Source organism: Oncorhynchus nerka, linkage group LG5, assembly GCF_034236695.1.
Source record: "Oncorhynchus nerka isolate Pitt River linkage group LG5, Oner_Uvic_2.0, whole genome shotgun sequence".
Taxonomy (NCBI): Eukaryota; Metazoa; Chordata; class Actinopteri; order Salmoniformes; family Salmonidae; genus Oncorhynchus; species Oncorhynchus nerka.
Genome location: NC_088400.1, coordinates 27729237 through 27744176, shown reverse-complemented (window position 1 = coordinate 27744176; position 14940 = coordinate 27729237). Strand labels below are relative to the sequence as shown.

Genomic DNA, 14940 nt, shown 5'->3' with positions numbered 1-14940 from the left:
CTAAAATGACATTTAAAAAAAGGAGCTTAATACACGGTCATAAGCACCACTTGACATTTTAGAAGAATTATCAATGTATAAGTTTTAAAAATATCGATATTTATTGAATTGACTAATAACCATTAGAGTACAGTACAAGCAGTGCAATTGATTCCACATACTGGAATACAAAACAAGGATACACATCTGAATGATTCAGTGAAAGTTTCAACTTTCCCAACAGATGGATATTAGGTCCTTCAAAAAACCTGCATCTTTCACAGACATTTTTTTTCATCCTGTGATGACAGGACCACAAGAGCTGGATCAGCACAGTCTTGGGTCACACCTGTCAAAATACATTGGAATTTGATAACCATTAAAACAATTATAAAACCCATGTAGTACCCAGTTAGGTATCCATTGGCACTTTAACCAAAATAGTAATTAACCCTTTATGAGCAAAGAAATGCTGCCCTCCATTGGCTAAAGACAAAAAACATAAGGACGTTCCTTTGACTTAAATTAAGCACTGTGAATCAATGAAAATGTGTAGGCCATATCAAAGTATGTGCATGTAAACAAAATGCATCTGTAATAAGAGAATTAGTAAACTCACCTTAGTTGTCCCAATGCCATAGACAAGAGTTTTCCTCCTCATAGGAACTTGTCCTCATCTTGGTCCAATCAATCCCTGGCGATCCATTAACCAGCAGGACATAGGAAGAATGTGTCATAATCTATCAATTTCGACAACTCTGTGGAAAGTAAGAGAACATTTTTGAAATTGTCATCCAGACAGATAAAAAATATGTTTCCCAGTGAAGTGGAATAGGCCCAGGACTATTTCAATGATGCATGTATTGTAACAAACCTGATATCCTATGGACTTTCAGCTGGAATTCTAGAGCTCGGAATACCCTGGAGATTCCCATGACATAGAAGACACAGCTAAGGTATCCAGCCTATTTGTTCACCAAGGGCCCGATTCCAACCCAAGTTAAGCGCGTGTAAATGTAACATAATTCCCTTTCTATGCACCTCTCTCTATGCGTATTCTGAAATTGAATATAAGCATGAGAATAGTATTCTATTCACCTACTATTTGTTTTGGGTGGAGATTGAATAAATGAAGGTGTGGCGGAGGTGTGTCAACAGATACGCTGTATTCTGACCTTAACTTAATTCCACCACTTTTACGCGTGAGGAAACCATGAATAAGGGCTAGCAAACCTACAGGTTTCAATTGGAAAAAGCATCCACTTAAATTTTTATTAGAAATAACATTGACTGTAATTTACAACTTAAGAGCTAGGTAAATGAGTAATCCGTTTGGATAAGGGAATTGTAAATATAAATGACACTCTGTTTAGATATATTTGACCTTATAGTCGCTGGAGACAAATGTAAAACAAGTCATATGGCAGCAAACTGAAGCATATCAACTTTCCTACTGAAAAGTTTATCAAATGCTGTGCCATTATGCAGAATTTAAATTGTACGGCCTTTTGACTTGTAGGGATGGCCACTTAAATGTCTTAAACATAGGCTACCCCATCTTTCTCAGTTTCCTACTTCTATCATGTTAAATGTTAGCCACTATTAGTATCGATCGTCAGTAGGCCTAATAACACATATTCAACTGCCAATTTACTGATAGTTCCCTTCAGTTGGTTTAACCTACATTATCATTCCATTTAATGACATTGTTTCGTTTACCTTAATTTGCTTCCTCTGTAAACGCCGTCATGACCATGTGGTTGTTGCTGAGGATCATTAGTAACAGTTGATTATACACACTACATGACCAAAAGCATGTGGACACCTGCTCATTGAACATCTCATTCTAAAATCATGGGCATAAATATGGAGTTGGTCCCCCCTTTGCTGATATAACAGCCTCCACTCTTCTGAAAAGGTTCTCCACTTGATGTTGGAACATTGTTGCGGAGACTTGCTTCCATTCAGCCACAAGAGCATTAGTGAGGTCGGACACTGATGTTGGGCAATTAGGACTGACTCGCAGTCAGCATTCCAATTCATCACAAAGGTGTTCGATGAGGTTGAGGTCAGGGTTCTGTGCAAGCCAGTCAAGTTCTTCCACACCGATCTTGACGAACCATTTCTGTATGGACCTCGCTTTGTGCACGGTGGCATTCTCATGCTGAAACAGAAAAGGGTATTCCCCAAACTGTTGCCCCAAAGCTGGAAGCACAGAATCGATGAGAATGTCATTATATGCTTTAGCGTTAAGATTTCCCTTCAATGGAACTAAGGGGCCTAGTTCGAACCATGAAAAACAGCCCCAGACCATTATTCCTCATCCACCAAACTTTACAGTTGGCACTATGCATTCGGGCAGGTAACGTTCTCCTGGCATTCGCCAAACCCAGATGCGTCCGTCGGACTGCCAGATGGTGAAGCGTGATTCATCACTCCAGAGAACACGTTTCCTCTGCTCCAGAGTCCAATGGTGGCGAGCTTTACACAACTCCAGCCGACGATTGGCATTGTGCATGGTGATCTTAGGCTTGTGTGCAGCTGCTTGTCCATGGAAACCCATTTCATGAAGCTCCCAACTAACAGTTATTGTGCTGAAGTTGCTTCCAGAAGCAGTTTGGAACTCGGTAGTGAGTGTTGCAACAGAAGACTTTTATGCGTGACACGCTTCAGCACTCAGTGGTCCTATTCTGTGAGCTTGTGTGACCTACCACTTCGTGGCTGAGCCGTTGTTGCTACTAGACGTTTCCACTTCACAATAACAGCACTTACAGATGACCGGGGCAGCTCCAGCAGGGCAGAAATTTGACAAACTGACCACTTTGAAAGTCACTGATCTCTTCAGTAAGGCCATTCTATTGCCAATATTTGTCTATGGAGATAGCATGGCTGTGTGCTCTATTTAATACACCTGCCAGCAACGGTGTGGTTGAAATAGCCGAATCCACTAATTTGAAGGGGTGTCCACATACTTTTGTGTGTATACATACAGTTGAAGTCAGAAGTCAACCTACACTTAGGATTAAATCATTAAAACTTGTTTTTCAAACACGACACAAATGTCTTGTTAACAAACTATAGTATTGGCAAGTCAGTTAGGACATCTACTTTGTGCATGACACAAGTCATTTTTCCAACAATTGTTTACAGACAGATTATTTCACTTTTAACTCACTGTATCAAAATTCCAGTGGGTCAGATGTTTACATACACTACGTTGACTGTGCCTTTAAACAGCTTGAAAAATTCCAGAAAATGTCATGGCTTTAGAAGCTTCTGATAGGCTAATTGACATCATTTGAGTCAATTGGAGGTGTACCTGTGGATGTATTTCAAGGCCTACCTTCATACTCAGTGCCTCTTTGCTTGACATCATGGGAAAGTCAAAAGAAATCAGCCAAGACCTCAGAAAAAAAATTGTAGACCTCCACAAGTCTGGTTCATCTATGGGAGCAATTTCCATAAGCCTGAAGGTACCACGTTCATCTGTACAAACAATAGTACGCAAGTATAAACACCATGGAACCACGCAGCCGTCATACCGCTCAGGAAGGAGACTCGTTCTGTCTCCTAGAGATGAACGTACTTTAGTGTGAAAAGTCCAAATCAATCCCAGAACAACTGCAAAGGACCTTGTGAAGATGCTGGAGGAAACAAGTACAAAAGTATCTATATACACAGTAAAACGAGTCCTATCTCGACATAACCTGAAAGGCCGCTCAGCAAGGAAGAATCCACTGCTCCGAAACCGCCGTAAAAAAGCCAGACTACGGTTTGCAACTGCACATGGGGACAAAGATCATACTTTTTGGAGAAATATCCTCTGGTCTGATGAAACAAAAATAGAACTGTTTAGCCATAATGACCATTGTTATGCTTGGAGGAAAAAGGGGGAGGCTTTCAAGCCGAAGAACCCCATCCCAACCGTGTAGCACAGGGGTGGCAGCATCATGTTGTGGGGGTGCATTGCTGCAGGAGGGACTGGTGCACTTCATAAAATAGATGGCTTCATGAGGAACAAAAATTATGTGGATATATTGAAGAAACATCTCATGAGATCAGTCAGGAAGTTAAAGCTTGGTCACAAATGGGTCTTCCAAATTATACAATGAACCCAAACATACTTCCAAAGTTGTGGGAAAATGGCTTAAGGACAACAAAGTCAAGGTATTGGAGTGGCCATCAAATGCCCTGACCTCAATCCTATAGAAAATGTGTGGGCAGAACTGAAAAAGAGTATGCGAGCAAGGAGGCCTTACAAACCTGACTCAGTTACACCAGCTCTATCAGGAGAAACTTATTGTGGGAAGCTTGTGGAAGGCTACACAAAACATTAAACAATTTAAAGGCAATGCTACCAAGTACTAATTGAGTGTATGTAAACGTCTGACCCACTGGGAATGTGATGAAAGAAATAAAAGCTGAAATAAATCACTCTACTATTATTCTGACATTTCACATTCTTAAAATAAAGTGGTGATCCTAACTGACCTAAGACAGGGATTTATTTTTACTATGATTAAATGTCCGGAATTGTGAAAAACTGAGTTTAAATGTATTTGGCTAAGGTGTATGTAAACTTCCAACTTCAACTGTATATATAGCATGTAGGCTAATTAAATTGTTATGGAGCAGAGCAAGCCATAACTGTTTCAACCCAACAAATGGCGGAACACTTGGCTGTATCACAGTTCAATGGTTAGTGCAGGCAATCGATAAGGGTATAACCTACTATTGTACACTATTCTCCCTATTATAATGTGCTTGAATTAAATGTATTAGGAACCACACCTGCAAAGCCTGTTGCACACCTTCATAAGGTAAGTCTGAATATCAGCTACTGAGAAGTGCGTAGGAAAGTCGTGTGTAAGAAAGGCGTCATTTCCTAAATCGGAATCGGGCCCGTAGAGCTTTGGAACAGAGCTCTAGCATTAATTTCATGGAGGAATAAAGACATTCTGGATGTAATACATATATGTTCAAAGACAGATATATAGTCTATTCATTACTCTACCAGATCTGATTGATTGAATATATTTTTGGGGACCTAAGAGCTACTTGAATATCAAACATGAGTGGCTAGCAAATCCAATTAGTATGAAGAATACATTCATCAAAATCTAGGAATTAATTTTAAGGTGCTTAAAGAACAAACCCTGATAACGTTTTCTGTACCACAGCAGGTTACTTACTGTGGTTTCATACCCTAAGTTTTACCCGATTTAATTCAAAGTACTTAAGGTCTAATTCATTTCTATATAGAAGGGTTTATTAGATGGATATATTACACACAGTTTACTGAAAAACAATCAGTTTAACTCTGTTCACCAAAAATACACAAGACAGAAGCATAAAGATATATCCTTGTTACTGAAATATTTGTGGTTCTACAGTAAAATAGAAAAACTGGAAAGCTTTAGGTAACATCTGTTTACAGAATTTGAAGTAGTTGAGAAGTGAGAATATGTAATGGTTAACAACTATAACATAATGATCATAGTAATGTTACAATTATTTAATAATCAAACTAAATGGGAATCACAAATCAAACACTACAACAAATAGCCTATATTTCAGTAACAGCAGTGAACCTTGAATACTTAAAAAGTGTGACCTAGTCCTTATAGTCCAAAATAAATACTGTGTGGAGATTCCCCTTTAAAACCAAATGGTATTGGGCAGATATGTCATATAATTTGGTATAGTGCAGGGGCAAGTAAGAAATGTATGGGCAAAACTTAACTTAAGTTACCTTTAAACTACTTAGATGCAGAAAAGGACGTCATCAAGTTCACTGCAATTGATTACATGGCTAAATCAAACAAGGGGTCCCAAATTAATAACACTCCAACTTAAATACAAATATTTTAAAACAAAATGTAATTTAGTTACAACACATTAAAGTAAATATAACAGATCTACGATAACAAGCAGAGACGTATTAACTTAATTTTTACAGCATCTTGGCAAAATATAAACAGTGGTCCACTGCTCAAAATAAAATAATCCAAAGGAGTAGTCCTATTACTTGTGGTGGATGGACAATGGCCATTTAGAGCTAAGTTATTTGAGAACTTTGGAGTGATGACATCTGCCTTCTAGAGCTCAGTAGTTGCTATGGGGTGAAGACATCTGCCTTCTAGAGAGATCTGTAGTTGCTATGGAGGTGAAGACAGCTGTTTCCTAGAGAAATGTTGTTGCTATGAAGGTGGAGACATCTGCAGTTGCTATGAAGGTGGAGACATCTGCCCCCCAAAATAATCTGTAGTTAGTTGCTAGATGGCCCTAACGTTGCCTATTTGGGTCAGCCTTGAATAGAGAATACTGTAGTAACTTTCCTGTCTGAACCACTCGGGCTGAGTTCAGTCACTCTCGTACCATTATAGAACGCTTGGTGGGAACTATGTTATGAGGGTGTAATCATTTTTGCTAAGGGAGCGAGGCTGCTTTGAGTAAGATTTGCTGGGGCTCTAGTAAGCGCCATCGTACCCCCCCCTGCCGTAAGCACCACCACCTCGGGTGTAAGGTGCGCTGCTTCTGCCCGAGTAATTACCTTTCATGGGGCCATAATTAGATGACTGGTCGCTATAGCCACCTCCAAAATCACTGTAGCCGTTCCCACCGTAGCCACCCATTTGGTCACCATAGCCTCCACTGTACCCCACGCCGTATCCACCGTCACTGCCTCCATAACCTCCTCCATAGCCACCACCGTATCCATTTTGAAACCTTCCTCCCCTCCCGCCACGGGTGCCAGCAGCCTGCATTTCTTGCTTGGTGAGGGCTTTTTTCACCTCTACTTTATGGCCATTTATATGGTGGAACTTCAGTACCACCGCTTTGTCGGCAGAATCATAATCTTCGAAATAAACAAAACCAAACCCCCTCTTCTTACCAGTTTGATTATCGCTAATAACCTCGGCCTTCTCGATAGTACCAAACTGAGAGAAATACTCGTTCAGATGTCCATCCTCTATGTCTTCTTTCAGACCCCCGATAAATATTTTCTTAACCTTAGCCAGAGCCTCAGGTTTTCCCGCATCTTCACGTGCCACTGCTCTTTTCAGTTCAACATTGTTGCCGTCCAGGGCATGAGGCCGGGCGGACATTGCAGCGTCTGCCTCATCAGCAGTAGCATAGGTTACAAAACCAAAACAGCGAGACCGCTGTAGTTGCTGGTTCTGAACAACTACGCAGTCGGTCAGCTGGCCATACTGTTCAAAGTGTTTACGAAGACCACCGTCAGTGGTGTGAACATTTAGTCCACCAATAAAGAGCTTGCAGAGTTGATTTTCCATCTCGCTTTGATGCAATTTATATGGTTATATCAACGCAGACTTTTGACAGTGCTTCTTTTGGTGTCTAAAATGGCGGATGTAGACAAATGGTTGGCGTCGACGTAATGCTTACACGTCTACGAGCCTCCTAGGGGTGAGCTATTGTAAATTGATTACCTCCAATAGAACTACATTCTAGCAAAACGTTACCCATTTTGCATCTTTCCATAATCATAAGGACCTAATGATCGGGCACATTGGAATAAAATTTGGACAGGACAAACTAGAATACAATGGTATGGACTAGTTTACATTTGGCAAGGTATGTAGCAAAACAGAAAGGTGTTGATAGGCTTTATAAACTGGGTGGGTCACGCCCTGACTGGCTGACAGCCATGATATAACCAGACAACGCAGAGTACCTGGATACAGCCCTTAGCCATGGTTTATTGGCCATATACCAGACCCCTTCATTACTTATTGCTTAAGTATAGCTAATGTACTGGAGAAAAATAGCAATCCTCACTGCTATCCAATCAAATTAGATGTCAGACAACCAAAAATCCCACATTAATTAGGATAGACCTAGTATTAGAAAAGACAGCCTTTGGTAGTGTAATAGTCTTGCCTCCAATCAGGTTTGTCACTCCTCCCTCAAGGAGGACTGGTTGTAGACAGCGTAACAGGTAATTCTGGAAGGTCTAAAACACTTTTATTTTTTTATGTGTGAATGTAGGCCAGTTTCACACATGCCAGATTAGTCTATTCCTGAACAGGAAAGTAACCAGTGATGGTGTTTCATTCTGTAGGGTGCGCAACCGCTTCATGATATAACCGATCCTGAATAATCCTTTTGAAACAAAATGCCATATGGTTAAATTGACAACATTAAAAACTTTATTACAGGCAAAGGAGTGAGACTCAAGAGTCAACTAATTCAGGATTTTAGTAACATTCCACAACTGCATTGATTTACAAGGTATTGAACAGCACATATTGGACGGAGAAAAGCATTAGGAGGTAACCATTAAAAACAATAACCATAGTTCTTTCAATTCCTCAAAACACTGTGACAAAATTTTATGATCTTAAACCACTCAAGCATTCATGAAGATTGCTTTAAACTCCATTAATACCCCTGAGTTTCATGTTGCAAAGCAATTTGACTTGTTATTAACCTTGCTGGTACTAAGGACAGAACACAGGTGTCAAACTCATTCCACAGAAGGCCGAGTGTCTTAGCTCCTCCCTTGTACTTGATGAATTAAGGTCAATAATTAGTAAGGAACTCCCCACACTGAAACCTAGGGCGTAATTGAAAAAGGGGGGAAAAAGTCTGGAAACACTAGACCCTCCATGGAACGAGTTTGACACCCCTGACATACAGTATCATAGGAAAGTCTTGAAGCAGGGACGTTAACTACAATTTAATAATAAAAAAAATGTTTAAAGAACCACGAAACTACATCGACAAGTCATAAAGTTGAACTGGTAACAAAGTCCATAATGTCTTTAGTAACGCCGCCTAGGGACAATGGTGTAGTCCAGATGGAGGGAGTAGGATAGGGGCTAAATCAGGGTGGGTGAGGGGCACGAGTCCTTTTAAATTGGAGCAAGAAAGAAATAGGGCACTCTGGCCCGTGTGTAAATTCAGTTCATTGAATCAGAAATTATGAACATTTCAAATTGGGGTTGAGAGGTCAACGGCATCTAATAACCACCATATCCACCCCTGCCATAGCCACCGGCACCTCCACGGGAATACGGTGCAGCGCTCCTGCCTGAATAGCTACCCCCCTTCATTGCACCATAACCGGAAGACTGCTGACCATAATCTCCGCCAAAGTCATTGTAACCGTTCCCACCATAACTGCCCCCCATTTGATCGCCATAACCTCCTCCGTATCCCCCTTGGTTACCGTAACCACCTCCGTTGCCGTATCCTCCACCGTAGCCGCCATCGTTTCCTCCATAGCCACCGCCATAGCTGCCGTAGCCGCCACCTCTTCCGCCGTCGTAGCCATTTTGAGACCCCCTCATTCCTCTCCCACCACGGCCACCACGACCACCGGCTGACTGCATCTCTTGTTTGGTGAGGGCCTTCTTCACCTCCACTTTGTGTCCATTGATGGTGTGGAACTTCAGCACGACCGCTTTGTCGGCAGAGTCATTATCTTCGAAGTAGACAAAGCCGAATCCCCTTTTTTTGAAAGTCTCTTTGTCGCTGATGACTTCGGCCTTCTCAATTGCGCCGAATTGAGAGAAATAATCATTCAGATGTTCGTCTTCAATGTCGTCTTTCAGCCCACCAATAAATATTTTCTTTACTTTGGCGAGTGCCTCTGGCCTACCAGCATCTTCCCGTGCAACGGCCCTTTTTAACTCCACGTTGGTACCATCGACGACATGTGGCCTGGCGGCCATGGCTGCGTCGGCCTCCTCCGCACTTGAGTAGGTTACAAAGCCGAAACAGCGGGACCTTTGTAGCTGCTGGTTCTGGACCACTACGCAGTCGGTTAACTGGCCGTACTGCTCGAAATGTTGACGAAGGCCATCGTCTGTAGTCTCGACGTTCAAGCCACCGACAAATAGTTTGCAGAGTTGGTTCGTCATGATTACTAGCAGAGTAGTTTTACAGCAAATAAAATGTAACCTGACAAAATCGCATCGCTTTAAAAGAAGCTACCGGCGACGCAATGACGTCTGGCGTAGGTTTGGAAATACGTCAACAGTTCTGATTGGTTGTTACCTTCAAATCCCACCTAATTTTATTCAAATTGCCGTTCTCATCATTTGTAAATTCATCCTTCTCGTTTCATACAATCTCTTCGTATGCAATGATCTGAATATCCATCTACTTAGCTTTCACTAATCCAGGTCTTTATTCACATCAGTACTCTGGTCTCTGGCCTGACATTCATGTCAGTTCTGTTCTAGCACATGACACTGCTGTGCGCATTCAAAGCAGTATTGATTTCAAAGACTTTTGGTTGATGCTCCTCATTTGTGGACGACCTTTCATTCTGAACTACATGTTACTCCTTTGTTCCCCCTAAAAAACCTATTATTAAAAACCTAACCATTAAAAAAAGACTGGCATTGAATATTCAAGTGTAAAAAAAATAGGCAACTTGAATACATTCATTCAGCAGACACTCTTATCCAGGGGGTCTTACAGCAAGAATAGCATAAACTATAACACGAGCGGTAATGTTTTGTACATTGACATTCGAGGACAAAAACATCTTACCTTCAGAAGAGTATATGTTTTTCATACTGGTCCACTGTAGGAATTGAACCAAAAACCCTGGCTGTTGGAAGCACCATGCTCTACCAACTGAGCCACATGGGATTAGTGAGTGCAAGTTTGAAGAAAGATGTGAATACATTACAGGACATGCAGATAATCCTGGCAGTGCTCAGCATGCCACAATGCTGTTGAATTTGCATATATAATTTATTTTGCTAAGAAAATACTAGTGTCCATCTTTCCTATTCATTTAGGATTGAGGTATAACACTACAGATGCCATACAATATAGGCCCATTTCAGTATTAAGTGGCTTTTGTGATCTGCCTAAATTTAATTTGAATTAACAGTTACAGTACAAGTAAATGTGCATCAAACTACATGAGACAGGCAGCCCAATTCAGAGCATTCACTTTGAACTGCATCTTTGGAGCTCAGAGGTTGAGATTCACTGTACCTGCTCAAAATGACTGCTCAAAATAGCAAATTAGTGGAGTAATAGAATTGGGCTGCATGTTCAAAGTTCAGTAACTGTAACTTGAACATTGGAAGAGTTAGTGCAATCCAAAGGCAAAACCTACCATACAATAATATTGCCCTTTAAACCCCATTGCATATGTCCCAATAAAACAATGTAAATCTTTAAAAAAAATAGTTTTATTTAAATTGCAGCAAATTAAAAGCATAGCACACCAAAGCCACCATTGGTGTCCATTTTTTCATAGTTTACAATGATCTAACATTTATGAACCACTTTCCTACAATGGGTAAGAACAGAATAAGTAGTCAATTACGTCACCCTCCTAGATTGACTAGAATAAACCCACTGGCAATTATTGAAACCTGGTAAATACAATAAAGATTTTAATGCACACATTAGGCAGAATGTCCAGGGGTTCCAAATCACCCATGGAAGTGGGACAGCCTTAACTGCAATCCCCCAGTCCTGAAGGAAACCAAGGCTTTGCCAGATTGGTGTCCTGGCAGTCAGGTCACCATGGCTACCTGGAGGAGAGAGGAAAAGGGTAAAGAATGAGACAGTGCAGATAAATACATCAAGCCAAGTCAGGAGGTAACACCATGTGCCATTCCATATATTTGCATTAATGTAGGAAGTGCACTTAGTCTCCTCAGACCATTATTTTAGATTATTTAGGACCAAGTAAGTGCAGTAAAATCCCCTCTTAAAAGATGCATAAGGCCAAAGACCAACTACTGATAAATGCAAAAAAACTATCAATAAATTAATCCTAATCAGTAGTTGAGTACCATTTCAAATCCATATCTTTAATACTTGACCAACACATAGTGAAGACAGTTTGATTTACATACCTAGTTTGCTGATGTGATCCTAAAGAGATATTTCAGAGTCCTATGACAATCGACCCCAGGTATAGAACAGGGTCCCTGTATAAAGTCAAACTGCTACTGCTATGTTGACGTACTTGGATAACAGTATGAACACCTAAATGTAGGAATCAAAGATAAATATGAGAGCCCTCAGGTCCACAAGTTAAATGCCAGTTAACTTTATGGAACAATTTATGTTATTGCCAACCAACAAAGCCCCCATGCATTGGTCATGGGCAAACTTAACTGCAATCCATTCTTCACCCCCCTAGCTGGGAAGAGCAATGGAAGAAACGCCATGAAGCTAATATTAAATATATATAAAATAAGTCACATAATATAACCAATCAGAAGTAGACTTAGAGGGATATTTCGGGAATTTTACGAGGCCCACTACTTCTCCAGTGATATGAACTTGTAGATACCATTTATATGCACCTGCGTGCAGCTTGAAGGAAGTATTGGCGCTCGAAAGTACCAACTGCCTTCATACTGGACGCTGATGATTACAAATGGTATACCTTGATTTGACTTTGGGGAAGTAGTACAAGCTGTCAAAAACCCGAACTATCCATTTAAGACATCCTGGTAAAATGAGTAAAATAACTAAGTTTGTTTAACTTTTTATTTAAAATGAACATACATATGCATACCAATGCTTAACAATTGTAGTTTGATCTTCAGACAGATTATACAATATACATGAGATATTGCTGAAGTAAATGAAAGGAACATTAAGCTGATAGCGGACGCTATGCTATGTATGTGTGTTGGGAAATTACTGTGACGTACTTCGTTGATTTACAAAACATTGTCAAGAATGAAACGTTTAAACTGGATCCGCCCCACCACCTAAGCGTCACCTAAAACCTATAGGCTAGTAGTGGATAGAATACAAATTTACATCAGAGTTATAGCTAATAAATACAACTCCATAGCACATGCGTCCCATTCCCCAAACATTGAAAAAAAGATTAGATCCCAGGGAAATTCGGAACTAATTGCTTAAAATGTAGATAAGAGAAAATATAGTATCAAACAAAACAATCCTTGACTAAACTCAAAAACGAATGTACGCAAAACTAAAAAAAAAAAAAAAAAAGCAAGCCAACTAACGACAGCTACACGCCCTCAACTTGGAACAAATGATAAATGGGTTTTGCAATCGAACTTTTCTTACAGCAACAGCTGGTCGTGCTAATCAGGTTCTGGGTCGGAAGTCATCTTCCTACCTGTTTGGTTTTGAGGTCTTCTTAATGATTAGGTTTCACAGTGTCGGCATTTTGCCAGTACTTTATGGCAGATGCCGGATGACTGAATTTTTTTTTAGTTCGGTTTGAGGTCGTCCGATCCGACGGTTGAGGGTGTAAAAGACATTTCTTTGCAAATAGTCTGTCGTAGCCACGGGTTTAGTAGCCGCCATAAGCCCCTCTGTTGTAGCCACCCGCACCGCCTCTGGGGGCGTATGGAGCGGGGCTCCTACCGGCATAGTTGCTGCCGCCTTTCATGGGCCCATACCCGGAGGACTGCTGGCTGTACCCACTGCCAAAGTCACTGTAGCCATTGCCGCCACCATAACCTCCCATCTGGTCGCCGTAGCCACCTCCGTAGCTTGCGCCTCCATAACCACCGCCATAGCCTCCACTTCCGTAGCCGCCGCCATAACCGCCGCTATTGCCTCCGTAGCCCCCACCGAAACCGCCCCCGTAGCTGTCGTAACCACCTCTGCCGCCACCGAAGCCATTTTGTCCTCCTCTCATGCCTCTCCCCCCTCTTCCACCCCTGCCGCCACCACCAGCTTGCATCTCCTGCTTGGTGAGGGCTTTCTTCACTTCCACCTTGTGCCCATTGATGGTGTGGAACTTCACAACCACTGCCTTGTCGGCCGAGTCGTTATCTGTGAAGTGAACAAAGCCGAAACCCCTTTTCTTTCCGGTTTCCTTCTCGGCGATTACTTCGGCCTTCTCGATCTCGCCGAACTGGGAAAAATAATCATTCAGATGTTCATCTTCGATGTCGTCTTTCAGTCCACCGATGAATATTTTCTTGACCTTGGCGAGTGCCTCGGGTTTACCAGCATCTTCACGAGCGACCGCTCTTTTCAACTCCACGTTGGTGCCATCAACGACATGTGGCCTAGCCGCCATTGCTGCATCGGCCTCCTCCCCGCTCGAGTAGGTAACAAAGCCGAAACAGCGGGACCTCTGTAGCTGCTTATTCACAACCACAACGCAGTCGGTCAATTGACCATACTGCTCAAAATGCTTGCGGAGCCCGTCATCGTCGGTATCTACGTTCAATCCACCGACAAAAAGTTTGCAAAGTTGATTTGCGGCGTCCATTTCTTGACAGAAAATACTGCGTAGCTAGCTCGACAGAAAACCTGTATCAGCAAAGCTTGGAGGTAGGGAAATGGCGTCCAGGCCGTATTTATAACAAAGTTATAGTGACGTCAGACTACAGCAACATCACCGTTACGCCCCTGACATTGGAGTTGTTTAGGAGGGTAAGGTTGAAGCAAAACGCTGCGCAGATGATCGGATCTATCGATCACCACAACTTCCGAAGTACTCCTTTCAATGTAATTCATATACAGGGAGGATTAGCGAATTTACGCAGCCCCTAGTCACCCGTTGATTGTTGTGAATAAACTGATCATCTTTTGTTCTTTTGAGGGTTGGAAAGTAATTTTGGAAATAGTTTATTTTAATTGTATAATTAGTATCTTATTTAAATCTGTAGAACTTGACTTTGTTTTTTACATTTTATTTAACCTTTATTTAACTAGGCAAGTCAGTTAAGAACAAATTCTTATTTACAATGACGGCAAAAGGCCTCCTGCGGGACAGGGGCCTGGGATTAAAATAAATAAATACATATATTAATATAGGACAAAACACACATCACAACAAGAGAGACAACACTACATAAAGAGAGACCTAAAGACAACAACATAACAAGGCAGCAACACATGACAACACAGCATGGTAGCACCGCAACATAACAACAACAACATGGTAGCAACACAACAACAACAACATGGTAGCAACGCAACATAACAACAACAACATGGTAGCAACACAAC

General features: G+C 41.4%; 3 protein-coding genes across 4 annotated transcripts; all 3 read right to left on the bottom strand.

Annotated features, from left to right (window-relative positions):
* Positions 1 to 78: 78 nt before the first annotated feature.
* LOC115129310 (heterogeneous nuclear ribonucleoprotein A0-like) lies at positions 79 to 8027 on the bottom strand. Its single transcript, XM_029659516.2, has 3 exons — positions 6533 to 8027; positions 599 to 737; positions 79 to 328 (listed from the first exon to the last, which is right to left on the bottom strand). Exons 1-2 carry the CDS (start codon positions 7275 to 7277, stop codon positions 685 to 687), a joined length of 798 nt encoding a protein of 265 aa, XP_029515376.1. The 5' UTR covers positions 7278 to 8027; the 3' UTR covers positions 79 to 328; positions 599 to 684.
* A 103-nt stretch (positions 8028 to 8130) lies between these two features.
* Positions 8131 to 9943, bottom strand: LOC115129309 (heterogeneous nuclear ribonucleoprotein A0-like). Its single transcript, XM_029659515.2, has one exon. The coding sequence runs from the start codon at positions 9867 to 9869 to the stop codon at positions 8967 to 8969; it is 903 nt and encodes a 300-aa protein (XP_029515375.1). The 5' UTR covers positions 9870 to 9943; the 3' UTR covers positions 8131 to 8966.
* A 1201-nt stretch (positions 9944 to 11144) lies between these two features.
* LOC115129308 (heterogeneous nuclear ribonucleoprotein A0-like) lies at positions 11145 to 14269 on the bottom strand. 2 transcript variants are annotated; one of them, XM_065018504.1, is made up of 2 exons: positions 11838 to 14269; positions 11145 to 11510 (listed from the first exon to the last, which is right to left on the bottom strand). In XM_065018504.1, exon 1 carries the CDS (start codon positions 14195 to 14197, stop codon positions 13265 to 13267), a length of 933 nt encoding a protein of 310 aa, XP_064874576.1. In that variant the 5' UTR covers positions 14198 to 14269; the 3' UTR covers positions 11145 to 11510; positions 11838 to 13264. The 2 variants fall into 2 exon arrangements, with proteins under 2 accessions (XP_064874576.1, XP_029515374.1); XM_029659514.2 differs by having other exon boundaries at positions 13088 to 14269.
* Positions 14270 to 14940: the final 671 nt, after the last annotated feature.

Excerpts from the sequence above, each read along its gene's own strand:
- LOC115129310 (XM_029659516.2), bottom strand. The coding sequence starts at position 7,277 with ATGGAAAATCAACTCTGCAAGCTCTTTATTGGTGGACTAAATGTTCAC. Across the intron at positions 738-6,532 it reads TAATTATGGCCCCATGAAAG|AGTTGTCGAAATTGATAGAT; the intron begins GTAATTACTCGG and ends TACTTTCCACAG.
- LOC115129309 (XM_029659515.2), bottom strand. The coding sequence starts at position 9,869 with ATGACGAACCAACTCTGCAAACTATTTGTCGGTGGCTTGAACGTCGAG.
- LOC115129308 (XM_065018504.1), bottom strand. The coding sequence starts at position 14,197 with ATGGACGCCGCAAATCAACTTTGCAAACTTTTTGTCGGTGGATTGAAC.